The sequence below is a fragment of the Athene cunicularia genome (assembly GCF_003259725.1).
Source record: "Athene cunicularia isolate RWA chromosome 4 unlocalized genomic scaffold, athCun1 chr4_part1, whole genome shotgun sequence".
Classification (NCBI taxonomy): Eukaryota; Metazoa; Chordata; class Aves; order Strigiformes; family Strigidae; genus Athene; species Athene cunicularia.
The window spans coordinates 14,086,865-14,106,887 of record NW_020799098.1 but is presented as its reverse complement, the minus strand read 5'-3'; the positions used below and the strand labels follow the sequence as shown (position 1 = coordinate 14,106,887).

General features: G+C 36.4%; 2 protein-coding genes across 2 annotated transcripts in view; one reads left to right on the top strand and one right to left on the bottom strand.

Moving 5' to 3' along the window:
* Positions 1 to 9,961, top strand: part of CLNK (cytokine dependent hematopoietic cell linker) — a 27,508-nt gene extending 17,547 nt beyond the window's left edge. The window contains exons 12-15 of the mRNA XM_026846794.1: positions 1,486 to 1,619; positions 1,997 to 2,074; positions 2,201 to 2,356; positions 6,914 to 9,961. Of these exons, the coding sequence (XP_026702595.1) occupies positions 1,486 to 1,619; positions 1,997 to 2,074; positions 2,201 to 2,356; positions 6,914 to 7,060 (515 nt within the window). The 3' untranslated portion in view covers positions 7,061 to 9,961. The remainder of the gene's footprint in view (positions 1 to 1,485; positions 1,620 to 1,996; positions 2,075 to 2,200; positions 2,357 to 6,913) is intronic.
* ZNF518B (zinc finger protein 518B) lies at positions 9,876 to 19,989 on the bottom strand. Its single transcript, XM_026846793.1, has 2 exons — positions 19,803 to 19,989; positions 9,876 to 14,169 (listed from the first exon to the last, which is right to left on the bottom strand). Exon 2 carries the CDS (start codon positions 13,959 to 13,961, stop codon positions 10,722 to 10,724), a length of 3,240 nt encoding a protein of 1,079 aa, XP_026702594.1. The 5' UTR covers positions 13,962 to 14,169; positions 19,803 to 19,989; the 3' UTR covers positions 9,876 to 10,721.
* Positions 19,990 to 20,023: the final 34 nt, after the last annotated feature.

The following is a 20,023-nucleotide window of genomic DNA, read 5'->3' as shown; positions in this document are numbered from 1 at the left end:
TCCACTTCTTGTCCCACAGCTTAAGACATACCAGAAAAAAATTTTTACAGAATATACAAAGCACTGGTCATAAAGTAAACATGGTCCTAGCTGTGGGTTCAGGCTGGGGGGTTTTTTTAAAGGGTTTTTTTTTAATAAATTTTAAAGTTTTTTGTGGGTTTTTTTTTAATAAATAAAAAAGCTTTTTTGGATAGCCACCAAAAATGCAATGTGAACACAAATATCAAAATTAGCATCCGATAAGCTGTGACATACAAGCTGATCTGATAAACAGTGACATATTCACATTTTGACAATTCAAACTGACCGCAGAAACAAAATGTAGGTATCTGGTCCAAGACCCTTTGAACAATGATTTCATTTCTGAATGGACTGATTGCCTGCATACCATGGTTGCTTGCTTACTGTCTTAAACAAATGTAATGTGTTATAAACCAGAACATGGTACATGTATGCATGAAACAGTGAAACACAGTGAAGACTATTATTCTTCTGTAAAAGTATGTCTTCCAAGTAAAGTTTCTTTAATATTCTGTCATATACTATGTATGGGCAGAAAAGTAACAAACCGATAAAGCATGAACAATAGATTAAACATAATGAAATACCACTTCGGCAGGCAGTGCTGTCTCTTGTGACAGTAACCAGAAGATGGAAGCCATTGATAATCACATTTTTCCAATTTACTCTTACAATAGACACTAGGTCATTTCTCTCACCAGCACTGCATGAAACAAACAAAAAATGCTTTCTGTTGTAGATCAGGCTATGATGGGTTTTATCTTCAATTAACCATTTTTTCCTTATGTCATGTACCTGCAAACTGCGTTTGACCTACACACTGAAAGCAAACCCTTGCTTTTCTCAGGCTGTTTCTGCTGCATCCTAACGGAGTCAGGCCGAGCCTCTCACATTACCCCATGCTTCGTGTTCCTCCCCATCCCCTGCGTTCACACAGCTCCCCAGTGACAAGGCGAGCGGGCTCCAGCTGGTAAACGGCAGCCCTAAATCTACAGATGGCAAATCACATTTGCTTTGAGAGGAGGGTTTTCAGCTATGTAAGCTCCCTCAGTCTGCTGCCTTCTCAGCAGTGCAGCATGGAGCAGGAACTCACAGCTGGGCACAACCACCTTCATCGTTTTCTTAATGCAAGAACGACCTCACTTCTTGGTCGCTCTTGGAAATTAACTTCATTTGTTAATTGAAACAAGTCACACAAGAACCTGGCAGAGTAATGTTGATTAAAAAACATCAGGAAACTAATGTATTAAATCTCCTGGGGCATGAATCTGAAATCACTGGTGCTTCATTAGCACAAGACCACTCATCTCTGACAGCTCTAAATTTTGAAGGTTAGTATCACAATATTGTATTTCTAAACTGTAAATACTGTTCTCAGATCTACCAAGTACAACTGATAGGGTACAATGAAGCTATGACTTAAGTTTAAAAAATACTTTTTTCCTTCTGAATTTACTTTTACAGGGTCCATGTTAAAGGTAGACAATTCGTCAATGAAGAGGTCACCATCTCCTACACCATACACAGCATGCAAAAATAAATCAAAACATTCACTTGTAAAATGGGAAATGCAATCTCTTACCCAACCCACTGAAAAGGTAAAGAACGCTTCTCTTCATGAAGAGACAGTTTTTTAGAAAACAAGATTATCACTATAGGGTGCACACGCACACACCCCAGCCACAAGTATTGCTGTTTACTGAAAAAATTCCCCCAAGTTAAGCAGTCTGAAAGCTGTGGGTATTCAGCAACCCTGAAAACAGACTAATATGAGCTCTTCAAAAAATGGGTAAGAAATTAGATGTCTCGTTTGATTCAGATTTCCTAACAGGGCTTCTTAATATAGATGCATTAAAATTATTTTTATAAACTCTGCTAAACTTGCTTTATATGCAGATCAATCTGTTTTCACTGGCTTTTGCTCTGGCAGCTGTAGTATATTTCTATACTCTGATTATGTTATCTTAAAATTAAGGATTTAAACAAATATGAATGGTACATTGGAGAGTACGATCGCCATGAAGCAGAGAAGGCACTGTTACAGGAAAACACTGTAAGTACAATTTATCTTAAAACCTGTGTTGCAAACTCTTGGAGAAAATGTCTGTAAACTGTCCATGATGGCTTACAAGTTTTATTGTGAACTAACCACACAATATAATTTAAATGTGTCATACAGGATGAGACATTCTTGGTTAGAGACTGTTCAAAGAAATCAAATGCTGAACCATACGTTTTGGTTGTCTATTATGGAAGAAGAGTATACAACATTAAAGTACGTTTTCTGGAAGAGAGCCAACAATACATGCTGGGAACAGGGCTCAGAGGAGATGATGTAAGATACCATCTAATTTTAATCTGTTATGTCACACTTCACAAGTTCTTAATACTAAAGATTAGTTACAAACACCCCTATGTAACAAACTGGCTGCTTCAAAGTTTATTTTACAATACTCTCATTTCAAGTATGTCTCAGAAGTTTCAAGCACCTTCAAGATAATTTAAAACAGCGTTTCATATATCATGCTCAAATTCAGATTTAAATCAATGTGAAAATTTCCTATAAAGTACTTAAAATACTTCCACCTACTCTAAGTAACACCTGCAAGAAGGCACCATCATCCTGATGCTACTGTAGTGAACCATCGGTCTTCTGCAAAATATTGGCTGCATTTCTGAACTGAGCCTCCCAGATAATTTCTAAGAGTTTTAGTATGATTGAGGAGAAAGAGTTTAGTTTTCTGTGGTTCTTACATTGTTTAATCTTCCCGTAACGGCCCTGATTAAAAAAAAAAAAAAAGGCTCAGATTAGAAACAACAACTGACAAATAAAATACGGTACGCTACAGGATAATGCAGTATGTGTATGGAACACTACAGAATAAAGATATAAAACTAAATTTTCATCATTTTAATAGATTCAACAATTAAGGCAATTTGAAAATTAACTGAACAATACACAAACAATTTTTACTGAACTAAAAGGAAGAACACAATCCCTCCCATCTCTATTAATACCAAAATATATAACATTGTTGCTTGTTCCAACTTGTGCACAGAAAGTCTGTATCTTAAACAGTGGGTCTGGACTGACAACAGTCAAACTGGAAAGGTACAGTTCTAGAATATGGATTTCAAGCACCTAGTTAACCAACAGTATATCTAAGACTTAGCTCTAACAGGCCAAATGTGTAATCATGACATGGTACCTTAAGGGTTCTTTTTTAAGATTGAGTATTGTTTCTAACTCAGAAATTCTCCTGTAGATCCACTACGAGAAAAATCCCAGAATTGTTTCACTAGTCAGCTATACGTAGTACCAGGGAGAGATGACAGCCTCCTACTTCCATGCGCTACTCTCAGCAGGAGACATGAAAATAGAATTAACTGGGCATGAAGCACATATGCAATAATGAACAATATCAGTGGCACCAACCTTGATCAGAAGAGCTACTTCTGTCTCAGGCAGCCTCAAAGGATTCCCCCAAAATGCTTTCTTAAAAACTGTCACCTCAACTTCTGCAGCTCACTTAAGGTTCTTATCTCAGGAGGGTGAAAACAATTTCTAAGGCTGTGAATTACAGCAAAATTGCTGCATATAATTTTTCAGTTCCTGCTAAAATGCTTTCCACAGCAGTCTGCATTGTCCCTCCACAGGGAAACCCTTTGTTTTGCAGTATGCAGTGCAGACAGACCAGCTGCTTTATCTAGATTAGCTGAATATTCCCTCTTCACCTGCCAAAGTGAAAAAAAGCTAACCAGCAACAAACAGGTGCAGACCTATTACATTTCTCCCCAGTTGGTGATTTTATTCAAAGGTTGTCTTAGATGTTCTGCAGTGTGTTTTCACTTTTGGATCAGTCTATTTTCATCCATTGTAAACATGTTTTTCCTTACACATAAATGTAATTATTCAAAGTTTTCCCTATTTTATTGCAACTTTTGATTTTTCATATACAGTTTACAAGTTGTTAACACTTTGTATCGAAGAAGATTTTCGATTAACAACTTTTTTTTTCCCTAATGTGTTTAATTCAATTTTCATGAGTACTTCCATCATTAGTTCTCATATAGCCCTATAAGGCCATAAGGGAGGGAAAAAAACAGTGCTGATCATCAGTGGTTTGTATATGATAGAAGTAACTGAAGTTCCATGCAGCTAAATTATTATCAAGATAGAACATGAATACAAGTAGAGGGGAAAAAAAACATCGCTAACTCCGTAAGTGGAGCTATATATTTTGTTAGCAATTTAGCCAAATGTTCACACCTACATACATATTTAATAAATTATACTGAGCTCACTATAGCTTTATATGATTTGGACTTTAAAGACCAGATCCCCAATGGGACATATATAGAATTCTGACATTTACATTCAAAACTTATCTGTTGTCTTTCTCTACTCCAGCCAGTTTTCAATATTAAAGATCCAGAGATACCTGTAACACTGTTCTTCATGTACGTAGTCTTTCTGAACCTAGAGAGATCAAAATCTTGCTCACATTTAAAGCTGATCATAACACAAAATTTAAATATTCTGATCTCCTTTGCAAAACTAGATCTGCCACACACAAAATACAGGTTTCTAGCATATCTGCAGCATCAGGCTCCACTCAATGCAATAACTGAAAACCAAAGGCAGGAGTAGATTCCTCTTCAAAACAGTGCCTGTTTTATACAGAAGCTTGGAGTACAGCCTGATATGCATCTCTGGATCTCACTGTTCTGGCCACAGATGTTTGCTCCATCCTCACCACTCCCTGACACCATTTGCAGTTAACTTTCAAACCATCAGTCACACAAATCACATCATTTCAATTCGGTTCATTTCAAAGTGAGTCAAAAGGATTTAGTTCCATCTACCTTCATCAGCCATTAAACTGGCCTGTCTCATCAAGATGAGGGGGGACTTCCACAATGCCTTCCACTGACAGCATTATGTTAAAGGTTACTGGCAGGAACATGGGCACAGCGTACACCTGTCGGAGGATGACAGTTCTTTCAACTGAGACAGATGTTTACAAGGTAAATATCTTGTCCACATCTTAAATGACAGTTCAAGGATGAACTGTTCTCATTCAGGATATGCAATATGTAGTCCAGTCCTACCACCACCCCAATGCAATTCAAAACTACACCTTTCATGAGCAATCCTTGAGATCCTAATCCTATCTCCCCTGAACAGTCTGGGGACCAGTAGATAGGACACTCCTATGACAGTAGAGACCAGTTTGAGTCTCTTCAGAAAGTGAAGGAAAATGAACAAATCTGAAGTACTGAATTTTCTTCATCTTTGTGTCTTTAGGCCTAATAAAATATGGGGTTCCACTAAAAGAGCCAGACATAAAATTCTGAACCATCAGTGCTCATCGCTATCACGTCTAAGTTAACTTCATGTTCTAGCAGCCATGAAGAGATCCAGAGCTTAGTATTTTAAATCTCACTAACTCAAATAAGAGTACAGGACAAAATAAAATAGGAAACAATATCTAAGTAACATCTGTGACTTTCTTCATACCAAAGAGCTGCAGCTTAAAGGTACAGTGACAAATAATGTGCCATTAGCCAAGTAAAGCCAAGCTAAATTTCCAAAGCAGGTGAACAATTACAGTAAGCCTTTTTAACCTTCCAACCACTAAAAAACAGTAGAAAACAGGAAAATAACTGGTGCTGATAAAGAGGAAGTCTAGAATAAAAAAAGTAAGGATTACTTTGGTATGGCGTGAAATACAAAGCACAGTTTTGCCTACATGTCTAGTAGCAACAGTGACTCTAAACATAAGGCAAAGAGAAAACAGCAAAGTGGAAGAAATGGATACAGGCAAAAATTATCAAAGCTTTTTAAAAAACTGCAAACTGATTTAGGGATGAAATTTTCATCTTAAAATAATACAGGAACAGTTTCACCAAAGATCTAATAAGATTCTCTTCTTATAAACTAGGTGTGCATCACATGAAGATAACAGAGACACCCATGAGATACCATCATGTACACAATGAATGCCCATGCTTACAATAAATGTTATACAATATAGATATGGGATAAGTATTAATGTCACAGTAAACTTGCTGTGTACAGTTCTAGTAATTTAATACCAATGGAGTCCAAAGAATAGCTCAAGAGGAAAAACAATGGTGTAATGACATCTTAGTGGTGTGATGAGAGCTTAGAAGTTACACACAGGCAAGAGAACTATTTAAACTGAAGGACTCCTAACCACTGAACAGCAGGATTAAGAGACTCCCAGGCAAGACAAATAAGGATAAATACCTTGGATAGCTTTCCATTGCTGTTTGATCAGTTCAGGAATCTCAAACCACACCTTTATCATTTTAGGAATGGGCTTGGAGTATGTGATTGTTTTGAACACCAGAGAACAAGACTAAAATGCTGCTGAGACCCTTCTTGTTCCATACTTTAAAGGGATTTTCACAGCAGCTTTCTCAGTAAACCAGATGAGAAAATAAAGAATATATTTTAAAAGGTACAAATAAACTCGCATTGTGAAGTATCACATACGGTGAATCAAGTGTACCTTTTGACAGGGTAAACTTAGTAATTATAAAACTTATAGTTGCTTCACCTCTTCAGTATTTCTCATCACATCTGGTACCACAAACTTTTACAGGTGATACGGCATTCTCAGGGCTTACACATGCTCCCTTTTTGCCCTAAGCAGCCAGCAGCTTTCTCCTACACAAGACAGGCACACAAAGGAAATAAGAGGATTAAAATCTGGTGCTTTTCCTTTTATGATTGTTTCTAATCTTAATTACATGAAAAATATTACCTATTTCTATACTGTCATTTTCAAGTCTTTTAATATTATAGATAAAACCATCTAGCAATTTCATTTTCAGTTGCTGATTATTTTTCTTTTTCCCCCAGAAATTTAATTCTGTGAAAGAGATCATTGACTTCTACAAATATGTTCCCATCACACTCATTGATGGAAAGGATAAATCAGGAATCCAGAGAGAACAATGCTACCTCACATATCCATTCAAGTCACACAAAAGATATTTTCTGCCTTAATGTCACTGATTTGTTTGTATAAATGTAAATAGAATTAAAATGTCTCCAAAAAATCAGATTAGCCTTCGAATGAGGAGCTCCCCGTAACATTATAAAGCATTCTAAATATTCCACTAAAAGCTTCTCTCCAACTGAGAATACAGATATACTTCGTTTTTTGATCCTTGTATATTTTTTTTAACTTTGAGGATACAGGTAAAGTATATAGCATTGTATTAATTCACAGAAAAGAGTTAAGAGACTGACTCCTGGTATCTTGATGATTGAGCAATCTTCTTATCTTACACTCTACCTTTTAACGCAAGACAAAAATCAAATTCAGTTTTGCTTACCTAAATGTCACTGAAGCTCAGTTAGTAGTAAAACCTAATCAAGCACACTAGTCATATAAAAAATATTCTTGCTTTTAAAAATACATGTGAAGTATTGTTTATCCAAGTACTACCTGTTTAACAATTTCATTCGGTGTGCATATGTTTTTGCACAAAGCTGTGCTCAGCAGTCACTGAAGTCAGTGGGTGTCAGCTAATGCTCACAGGTATTGAAGCATATTGTAAAGCTAGCTTTAATTATATAAATTCTATTTAAGTAACACTTGCTCTTTAGCTTAAGTAGCAGATACTTGCATTCCATATCTGAGCCTTGAAACCACTTACACAGTAGGACCATTATGCAAACAGTCCCTTTGAATTCATACCATGTTCAAATATAAAAATCATCAGTACGAACAGTAGATGTGCTTCAAACTCTGCAAGAAAACATGTTCCAGTGTGTAAAGAACACGAGAAAGCAATTTTTTTCCAGCAAAAAATACAGTAATATTTATTCATATGAGTTTTGGAACGCTTAACTAAATTCATTATAAATATGAAAGGCAAACTTTAGTGTCCTTCCGCAAAGCATCCATAATCTTCCTTTCTAAGCACACTCAGAAGTTTGACTAGGTATTTGGAATATACCAAGAAAGCAACCTCCGTTACTTTATCCTTAGTGAATAGGAACAAGAAGAATGAAAACATTCAAGCCCAAAACATGACATTCCAACCCAATTTATGCTGCAATTGCACAAACTAGCTCTAAAAAAATTTAGCAGTTGGCTGTTATTTCCTTGCAACCTTTTTATTTCTCAATGCTGCATCAACATGAAAGAGAAAATTCATTATAATTTTCTCTCAAACCACTAAGACTGTTAAACTTGAAGGAAATTATTCTGACTTGACATTATCTAATAATAAGAATGAAAATTAACAAAACAGAAGCTAGTAGAGTTTGGCAGAGTTTATAAAAAGGAGAAGAGGTACGATGTAATCTGCTTTGAGAGTTTCATAGCCACCATACAATTTAACTGACAAAAGGTTTTCAGGTTCAAACAAACAAAAGAAGTTTCTAAATTAAATGCATAAAAACCAGTTTATAGATAGATTATGGCAGTGACATACAAAGCTTTGCAGATGTCTTGTAAGCAAGTTTACTGTTTTAGTAAAGACAAGCATTAGTAGTATACTTAAACCACCTAGAGTTTATAGAGCTGAGCAGCAATGCTTCCCCCATCCCCGTACAGTACAGCTTTCATGAGGAATGTCATCATTTTGTGAGTGACAACTCTTACAAAGCAAATTTAAAACTATTTATTTAGTAGATTCTACAGAAAAAGAATTCAAACAGTAGCCTGAACTGAAGGAGTTAAAAAAAAAAACATGGTTAAAATTCCTCCTTTGTTTCATGTTAACAATTTCAGTATTTATTATATGTGATATGACAGAATTTTAAAATGGAAGCTATTTTCACAATCGAAAATGAAAACAGTACTGTTAAGTTTGGCATCAAAGTATATGAAGTGAAAAAAACCCCTCTAGTGTACCCATCTAAAAAAATATAATTCCATTTAAATACAAAATGAGAACTGTCATTTCATTATTATTGACAAAACAGACAAAAGGAAGTTTGTTCTGTGAAACAGGTTAGTCTGATACAAATGATACAAAAACTTTCCATGAGTACATGATGAAAAAGATCTGACTTCAAGCACCAACTATCTGAAGGATTTTAACACTGTATTGCAAAATGATGGAAAAGCAATGTTTCAATTGGTTTTGAAAATAAGCCTCAGTCAAATGTAGTTTTAAAATATTTACATTTCAATGTAGATATGATACATACTTTATCAAAACAATGTATAATCTGCTGGAAGTTATAAAAAAATATTCCCAGCTTAAACTGTTTACAAAAATGCACCAACAGTGAAAAATTAGGGACTACCTTTTCTTAAGAGAAGTCCCAGTTCAAACATAGAACATACATCCAGCATTAGAGTCAGTATTGATTTTCTTACCTGTAAAAATGCAAGAAGTGATTTTCATTGTAAATATGTGCTTCGGTATAGTTCATTCTGTATGATTTTTAAATTAAATTGACAAAATGATGAAAAAAATCCATTGTTCATGTACAGAAACATTAAACTTCAGTAACATCCATCCCTCTTTACTAAAAACTTGAAATTTGGCCCTGATTTAGGAAAGCGTTTAAGAAACTGACCAATGTTTACACTGCACTGAAGTCAGTGGATACACTTTAGACATAGGTATGTAACCAGGCACATGCTTACATGAGTTGAGGCCTACAAAAAATATATTCTAACAACCTCTAAATCTGTAAGATAAAGAAGGATGAAAGATTGCACTGAAAATCTGGTTCACCATTGTCAAAGTAAAAGCTGTGCAACACAGTTTCAAAAAAAATCTTAATTTTTCAGCAATTTCCCCCCTGTAAATAAGCATTAACTCACCAACTAGAGTTCTAACCAAATGCCCTATGCTTCTATCAGGCTATAAACACATGGTGGTAAAGTTTATGTCTGGCTGTTACTCCCTTGGATTTCAGAGCAGCCTTGAGACCACATAGGGGAAAGCTTCTCTCTCTCCTACCAGTTCAAGCCTGATGGTACCTCTGGCTCTGCCTGTTGAGAATAAAAACGGTACAGAAAGCTGACAGTGTTCTGCTCGCTCTCATCTACACAATATATGCTAGGTAAAGACTAAGTACTAAACAAAATTAAACTTTTTAGTGCTATCTGACCTTGATCGCAGCAATTCTTCATTTACACCCTTGTATCTCCTCTGAAGTCAGCAGAAGTGGTTTCATTTCACTGAAAGAGTACTTGCATTTAAGTTTTATTTTTTAAGCATGGTGCTTAATTTGCCACTAAAACCCATGATACACACTTGCTGCCCACAGAGGATCAAAAGTGCTTTTCAATACACACATACTTGATCTCTGAAACACCACAGTGTAATAAAGCAAACTAACTCTGTTAAATTTATAAAAATGTTACCATCTAAGACTTTAATCTATACAGACCTAGCACAAACCAGTTAACAGCACAGTATCCTAGCACAGAGAACAGTAACTAGAAAGGTGTTTGCATAGCAATTCTTTCTCAGATTTCTCCTATGGAACAGATGAAGTTGACCTCCAATACAAATTTCAGACATGAGAGTGCAAAGTAGTGCTTGATCCTCACTATTGGTTTCTCTGTATCTCCACTCTCTTCTTCTACTTTGCTAACAGTAGAGATCTTTCGGCAAAATAAGTTGTCTCAGTCTTCCTTTCCAAGCAAGTTAGTGGCACGCATTAAGAGGGGAAGCCTCCCCCAGTCTCTCACTTAATGCTTTTTTGCTGGAAGAGAAAGAACATCCCAACCCTTGGTTGCCTCTATCAAGTGCCTCTGTCCATGACTTATCCATTCTTCTTGGTCCATATATACTCTTCCACAAAACCAACACTTAAACAGACACGGAAGTGTTTCAGCTGGTGAAGTTTCCACCACCTGGTAGTTGTTTTTATGGGTCTTTTTCAGTTTCATTTTTAGCATACTCTGCTTTTTTGCTTGGTTTCCTGTCTCAACATTCTGAATAGTAAGACGCTTTCGATAACGTTTGACACCAAGACAACTACTTGTCCTTTCTGATAGAACTACTTTCAGGACTTGACCTTTATACTTGTTGATAGTCTTCATGACATTAATTATCTCTGGTGAGTCAACGTCAGGATGGTTTAGTACCACAACTGGCTGGTTACGACGAGGGCATTTTATCAATTGATTCATTCTCAGAGGGACAAGCCGAAGTCGTCTTGCTGTCAACAGATATGACATGTCAGAACTTGAACTGGTTTCCGACTGAGTTCTTGTTTTCCTCTTTGGAAGTTCCCTGAAGCTTGCTTGTTTTGCCTTATTTTTGGGACCTAGTTGGCTTTTTGAATAGGGTTTGCTTTGCTTACCCACGTCACTGCTTTTCTGAAATGGTACACCACTTTGTTTGCCATGATTTTTAACACTTGCCTCCCGCTTTGGTCTTTGCCTGAGCGATATACTTCGGGACTCAGCATTTGGTTCACTCTGGTTAGGCAAACATGGCAAATTCCTGCTAGGTGTCTCAGAAACACTGACAGGAACCGGGCGAGGCAGAAACATTTCATTGCAATACACAGGAGGAGCTGATGTTTCACTCCTGTTTTCTATTCCATTTGAATTGTGATTGCTAGTAGTATTCAGCACTCTCAGCATTGTCCCTTTGGGGATAAACACTGGAGAAGCAACATGGGAATTTTTAGTTACTCTGCTTTTAGCGGTTCTTGCAAATGTAAGCAACTGATCTTTACTGTGGTCTTCACTACTAGTCATACTATTCCCATGATGCACTTGAGGCAAAGATGCAGACTGTTCCACTTCAGTGTCTGGAACAACTCTCCCACAGCTTGCTGAATTTTCTTGAGGGACAAGCACCTTTTTACTAGAAGCCTGACATCTCAAAGGCATGGATTTCATGTTAGATTCAGCAGCAGACATGAGCTGAGCAATCTTTCTACACAACACTGTTGCTGACTTCTTACTGCGTGTTGTGTCATCCCATCTGACACCCTCTGGAACATTTTCAGCTCCAGAGCTCAGAGAAAATACAGACGAAATAACAGGTCCCTCAAAAGGGTTGCCTTTATTTTCCATCTTCTGTGGTTCTGATTCCAGAAGACGACTGTTCTTTTGACTTACTGTTTCAGCTCTCTTTACTTTGCCAAAGCCAAAAGTCATGTTCTCGCAGGGTAGAGTTTTAGTGACATGCCAGTTTTTCCCTGCTTCAGAAGATGTAACAGATTTTTTATCAAAACCCTTATCAGCTAAATGTGTTTCTGTAGAGCTGACTGGCAGAATCCTACACTCTTTGTCATTTCTCTTCAGAGTCAATGTATCCTTTTGTTTAAGGACTGCAGAAGAGTAATTTTTGCCCTCCTGAACAGCCTCTACTGAAATGTTCTTGGAACTTTTATCTTCAGAAATAGCAGTATATTTTGGAAGGGGTATATCCACACCTTCTTCATAACAATACAAGTCATAACTTAAGTTATTTTTTCCATCTACTTCCCACCTTGAGGATTTAAGATCACTTTTTTTATCCGTACTATTCATCACCAGAGAAGGAGAACAAAGTTCTATAACACCTGAATGGACATCAATACCTTTCACCAAATGAAAGCATAATTTTGATGAATCTTCCCTCTGTATAGATACAGAGTTACCATCTGAGAGTTGAGAATCAGAAAAAACAAGACATTCAGAATTCTTGTCATACGTACTATCCAAATTAAGCTGATTACTAACACTGGATAATTTTTCTACATTCACTTCCATGGTTAGTAATTCATTTTGAGATACAGATGGTTTTTTTCCTCCTGCAGATCGTTCTACACCTTGATTCTCAAGTTCCTCTTCAGCACCATTCACAGTTTTGGAAGTTGCTTCTTTCATAGGAATTAGTTTAAGAACCAGCTGTTGTGCTCCATTCACTATTTTAATCTCTACTATCTGAGCTAAACAGTTAGAAGGAACTACAAGTTCAGAAGGTGCGATTACTGTTAAAGGCATCCCAGGTTGTAAAGGCTCTGTTTTTGGAGAATAAACTTCAACTTCCACACTTTGATTCTCACATATGCTTACTTCAGATGCCTCCAACATTGTTTTATCCTGGACTGATGCTGTGTTTATGCTACATTCTACATCATGAGATGAACAGACTGGTTTAGTTCCTTTACCTGGCATCTTGCAACCCATATTCGAAGACGAATTTGAAAGTTCATTCTGAAATGAAATTTTATCATATTTCTGCTTTTCAAATAAAGTGCTTTGACTTGGCTTCTTTTGCTTGTGGTTTATGATAGTATTTGACAGCTGTTTTGTGGGTGTTTCATGTACTCTTCTTGTATGTTTTACTATATAGTCATGTCTAACAGCACCATATTCACAGTATTCACACTGATACGGAAAAGTTCCAGTGTGTTTCACCAAATGTCTCTGGAATTCTCCTTTGGTATAGGATACGTAACTACAGTGGGAACAAATAAATTTAATTTCTTCATGTTGACCTACATGCTTTTTATACTGTAAAGGATCCTTTGTTGAAAATCTACATTTATCACAGTAGTATTTACCTGGCAGAAAGTTTTTAACTTTAAATGTTTTTTGGATTTTACTTGGGGATTTTTTTTCACGTTTTTCAAAGATTACTGCATTGGCAGCCTCAGGAACAAAATGGAAAGATGATGGTGTAATATGATTGCACTTCTTGCAGATGAAATTTTTGTCTTCAGTCCACCCAAGCTTCTTATGCTTTTCTATATCTTGCACTGAAATTTTCTGAACACTTCTGCATTTTATACAGCTTATCAGTGACAACTTATTGTTCTCAGCCTCAGTCCCTTGGTAACAGCAGTTTTGGTCATCATCCCCTTTTGAGGGATTTGTTTTATCCTCAGAAGATTGCTTTGGGGATGTAGTTAAGGAAGTATTTTCATCATTAACTTGGCCAGGATACAACCTTGGTAAAATTTCCCTCATTTTTTTCAACTGCATTTCAGAAAACGTGACTCTGCACCAGTTTTGTCAAACACATCAGCAAGAGACAGAATGTTTTCTTGATATTAGTCTTGTGTATGCTGCTTATCAATCAATCAATCAGGCCACCAATCTTCAGAATATACACTTTGGAAGAAATGGTGCTCAAGCAACTTCATCCATATTATACTCCACGTTCTTATTTTTATTCAGTCAACTTGCAGCACTAAAGAATAAAAAGCAGAAGATTAAGTCAGTTATGATTCACTGATCACTGAAATACAATGAACTAATAATTGAATTATTATTAGTGGACTACAGCTGAATTACAAAGTGCAAGTCAATATGCCACTGATTGTATTCTGCATATACAACCATTAACTCTAAGCAAAACATACCAATCAATAATACTCTAATGTTTGTTCTTACTCAAAAGGTTCAGAAATTCATAAAATTATCTGCTATGCATCAAGAACTAAAAAAGTTCATGCTATTTCTTCCATGACATAAAAAATTTTACATTTAAGACATGTATTTATATGCCTAACAAGACAGAAACTTGGTAACAAAACTGAGCAGCAGAATATTATTTCAGTCCATATACAGCCCTTAACTCAGGAAAACGCTGCACTTCCATGAAACACTGCAAGTAACACTCATTTGTGAATCTCAGCAGGAAAAAGGAAAGTGACTACAATGGTTACTAGAAACACTCAACTATAGACCTGTTTTTAAATATAAGCATTAAGTTAGCATGGAAATGCCTGAAGTACTAATTTTCTTTTCTAATCAGTGGCAATGTTTCAGATGCAAACAGTCTTAAACACTAATTCATAACATGATGTCATTTATACTTCACATGTTCTCAAAGTGAAGAAGTCAAAACAGTCTGTGGCTGCAAAATTAATTACTTTCACTTCTATTAATATCACAGCATAATCGCTTCTATGTATGTGGGCAAGCATATAACTCACTCCATCATTATAATATGGAATGTGTCCATCAAGTAAAATAATGCAACAGAAGTCAGAGAGAGAACAGTAATATCAGTGCAAAATCACATTAACTTGTGCAGTGTATTTAGCCCCACATGTTCCAGCACCCTTACTATCTCTTTTCTATATTTAACATGAACAAGATGTCAGCCTTTAAGCTTTTGCCTTATGGCAAGCGGACTATGAGACCACTATTATTTGGAAAATAAACAACTAAATTAACTTTTTGAGACATACATAAAACGAAACAGAGTCCAACTCTAATAAATAAAATTTTCTCAACATCTTACTTAGTCACTCTTACTTACAGACATACTGTTGCACAGATCTGCATTCATGTATAGACCCTACTTCATGAAGTTATTTCTAGATTGCTTTAGATTTCAATACATCCTACAGAAGGCTTCTGCTTCTGAAATCCAGTTCCTCTCAAAGTCTATCTACAGGGAGCAGAGCCTGATCTGGACTCCAAAAGCACAGCGCTGAGATCACCTAAGTAGCATCCTATAACAATAATCCTACATGGATGAAGGAAACTTTACACTAGGGTGTATCTCCACAACGGCTTGACAAAAGTAAGCATCTGAAGCAGAAAACTTTTCTCACAGCTCCCTGTGCTCCATCTGCAAATATCCCTAACTGCTATAGGAATGCTGCCCTGAAGATGGGGCTCTACAAAGAGTGAGTATACTGATGTAACCTCAAACAACAGTAAAATATAAGTTAGAAAACTGGTTAGCAACAAGAAATTGGGCTTTTCACTCTTCAGCAGATGGATAGCTGTACACCTGTAAAACCCAGCAGGTAGTTCTTAGGACTGTAGTAATCTCATCTCATTGCAATGCAGACAACTGTACATACCTATGTGAAAAACCTCTATATCCTGATGTGAAAAGCAAATCAATGGCAGCCTCTCAGGAAGAAGGAGAGTGTATCAGGAGCTGAAGATTTTTTTCAAACAATTCTAATATCGGTAATATTATGTCCTCTATTATCTAGATTATAAAGAGGAAAGAAAAACCAATGTTTCTGGTAGTCTCAGATAGACCATTCTTCCCCTGTCTAATACCAATTTTTAGACTTAAGATGAACCTTGATAACACCAAGTGTTACAGCAGGCCTATGTTCAGGAGAGCCACTGTTATTTTAGGAGAAAGATAATAAGAGATCTTGATGAGCTCAAGGTCCAGACCAAAGATGCTTTGAACATTTCTGTACAGCTTTAAGAAAGAACAAAAATTGCATTTGAAAGGAAAGCATCAAGTTAGATCAATATTTGCCTTTTTTTGCTGTTAACAGCTACCCACTGATACTGAAACAGCCCTCCATATTAAATGACCAAAAGACAAGCATAGAGCACTTTATGCCATTGACATCCTTGACCACAAAAAGCAGCACTAAAAACACTGACAGTTTTCTTATATATTTCTTTAAACACTACAAACTTCACATTATGGGACAACATGAAGGATCTGCCAGGTCTGAAGAGCAAGAAAGTACAAGAAACACTGTCAAACATGTTAAGAACACTTCTGGGCTGCTCAGTCCAACAGGACACTACAAAAATTTAAGAGGGGTAATTCAAAGAACAGGCTAGTAATCCCTCTGAACTTTCCTCCCTCAAACAGCATATATGAAAGTGAAAATAAAGCTGTCATTCAGACCTGTGACAAATACCATGTTTCTAGAATCCAGGTTTCAAATGTTGTTGGGGCATGATGCAGAGGAAATCACTCACCACCTTCCTCACAGAGACCAACTGACCAAGGCCCAGCCAGTTCCCCAGCAACAGACACTTCGGAAGCCATGCCCTTCTCCCCCTCTTCTTCCACTTTTCACTGCTGAGCATGACGTTATACAGTACTGACTATCCCCTTGACCAATTCTGGTCAGCTGTCCCAGCAGCATGTCCTCCCAATCTCCTGCATACCCCATGCCTACTCACTGCAGCAGAAGCAGAGAGCGGGGAAAAAAAAAGAAAACCTTGACATTGTGCAAACACTGCTCAGCAATAATCAAAACACTGGTGTGTTATCAGCACTGTTTTAGCCACAGACCCAAAACACAGCACCCTACAGGCTGCTATGAAGACGTTTAACTCCATCCCAGCCAGACCCAGTACAAAGGAAAAATACCTGAATAACCACGTTATGCTAAAGTGACACTGCTGTTATCTCTCTGGCTATTTTTTCACCAGTCTTTCCTGAACACTGAATAGTTAACAAGAAAAATTTTGATGCAAACAAGTCCACTTTATCATTATTTTGGATAAAACAAGACTAAAAGCACACTGGCATTTGATTCTTCTATTTTAAAGAATTATTTGCTTTTTCTGGTTACTTCAGAATATGCTTCAGAAGATTTAATTAAAAGATATATACTACATTTTTCAAGTTACAATAAAATGCAGAGCACACAGACCAATCCAAAGATATCATTAAAAGGAAGAACTGAAAGTCTGCACAAAGTCTGAACAGCAAATGCAAGAACAGAATGGATGAAGAATGGAGTAACAGGGAGTATTAAAATCAATACCAGTCCCTGTCTTTACAGCAATGGATTCAGAAGTAGTTTGTAAAAATACCTGGAAATACCATAAAGTACTCGAATCAGGAGAAACTGAAAAAAATTTCTAGTTTTGAAAAGAATTGGAAGCAGAAACTTAAGAGGTAGATGGGAAAAGGACAACAGAAGGAGGATAAACAAAACCTTCTCATTCACTCATTCAACCAATCATCTGCAATTCAGTGATATTAAGAAGTGGGGCATTAAATAAAAGGAAATATTCCCACCTTTAACACAACACTAGCGTACCTTGACCCTTGCTGCTCAAGACACAGAGATCAATAGATCCACAGGAGTCAAAAGGCATTCCAGTATTGGATATCATATTTACATAAAGGTTACAAAACAAAGACCAGTTTAAAAAAAAAAAAATCGTCATAAATATCCTCTGCAGCTTAACTATGCCAAATTCATCCAGTACACGGGTTTTTTTGCACTGCAGTAGATGACAAACCACTGATGTGGCCACTGTCAAGACAGGAATGGCTAGTGTCCTCCCATTATTCTATACTCCTAAAATTTCCATTTACTTGAAATATATTAATAATTTTGTTCATCATTTCAAAGAAAAACATTTATTTTCCAGTGTTTTAGTTCCAGTTATTATCTCAAATTCTATGCTATTGATTATCAACGAAATGAGTGTGACAAGCAGCATGCATTTACCATACATGATCACAATAAGTAAGACCCCACTGCAGCAAAGCACACATCCCTTGCACACTAAGTTCAGGAAGATCCAGTGCATAAAATTTTAGTCTCTGAAAAACTTAAATCTCTGTGTAAGCTTAAGATTACCTTGTTTGTATTTTACAATTATTAATATGGCATATACTGTCCATTTAACATGGACTATCTCAGTTAAGCAGAGTTAACTGTTCTACTGATCCAACTACACAACTGAAATTAACAGTCATTAATTTTAGGCCTAATGACTGAGAAAGATCCAAAATGCTTCACTCAAGTATAACATACTGTACTAATTAGAAGAATTGATTCTGTATTAAAAACAAACTATTCAAATACACTAAAGACATTTTATCTACAATTATTTCTCCTTAAAAAGACATTTTGCTTCACAGTAACAGACTATCACAGTCATAACACTTTCTGTATCTGAAATTCACATGAAGTTTTTCCATCAACATGAATAAGGAAAGCCAATGCAGAGAATTAAAAAGAGCAAAGACCATGCAGCAGACTTTCAGAGCTTACTTTTATTATGAAATATACAGTTATTCCACACTACAGAAAAAAATTAATTACATTCAAAAATCTAAACTACTTATGATATAAAGTTAATGAAAAATACCGATTAAAGGTAAATCAACATTTTTAGCATGCACAGGCGAAAAATTGTCCAATTTATTGGTATTTATGGGCATTGTAAGAAGTCAGATACATATATGGACTACACAGTATTCTACTGAAATGGAGGTCTCCTTCTGCGTGGCTCTAGGACTGAGGCCTAGCTTTATTCGTATCTGAAATAATCATATTTCTGACATATTCAATTGCTTGGTAGTCTTCATGCAATAAGCTCAGCAAGCCATTCTCCAATAACTACTGTATCAAAAGTAGCATTTTAGAAAGTACTCAGAGATGTCTGTAGAGTTGTTTATCATTACATGTATGATCAACTTCTAAATTTATGTTGCACATTTCATCATTTCTCATTAATTCACAATCATTTTCAAAATCTTTCTGTATATCCGAAGCACACTGACTAGTATTTAGCATCACCTTACTCTAAGCTTTAAGGCCTGTAAGCAATAAAGAAAGGAAGTATGGCACTGAAGATGATGGGAGAGGGGGGAGAGTCCCATTGAAATTACATACCTCTCCGTACTCAGTTCTTAAAACACTCATGTAGATGCTGAATTTCATTTCTACAGATTTAATTCCTGCTAAAATTAGTCACATACTATCTGTACGTGCAAGAAAAGGGCCTTGACTATAACCATTTACTGTAGTAACAATACAGAACAGAATGCAAGTAAAACCCTGTAAAATACCAGTAGTCTTTTTAACAATAAAAGAGGGGTTTTATTAAACCCATGTTTCAGGACACTTCAGCTACATCTATGGTGACAATGGATCATTTATGTAGAAGAAATCCAAGTCATTTTATAAATCTAAATTATCTTGTGTCCAATGTAATACTTCATGACTGATTCTCTTGCAACAAAACTTAATGTAGGATTTAATTAAGCGAGTATTTTGCTCAAATACTCTAAAAAACACAATTTACATCCAAAATACAGAACGTTCTATTTTGCTCAGTAATACAGTTACTAACCCGAAAGCTCCTTTTCTTCCGGAAGCAGCCAAGATGACAAACCTGGACAACAGCTTTACAGTCCAGACGAGTCTAAGCAGCCTGATGGCGTCCACGAGACAGCAGCACCCGCCAGCCAACACCAAAAAATCCCATTTTCTCGGGCATCCAGCCTACGCACGCAGAAGTGTCGTCGCCTCTCCGGGGTAGACAAGCGTCCCTCGTTCAGGGGCCGTCTCCGG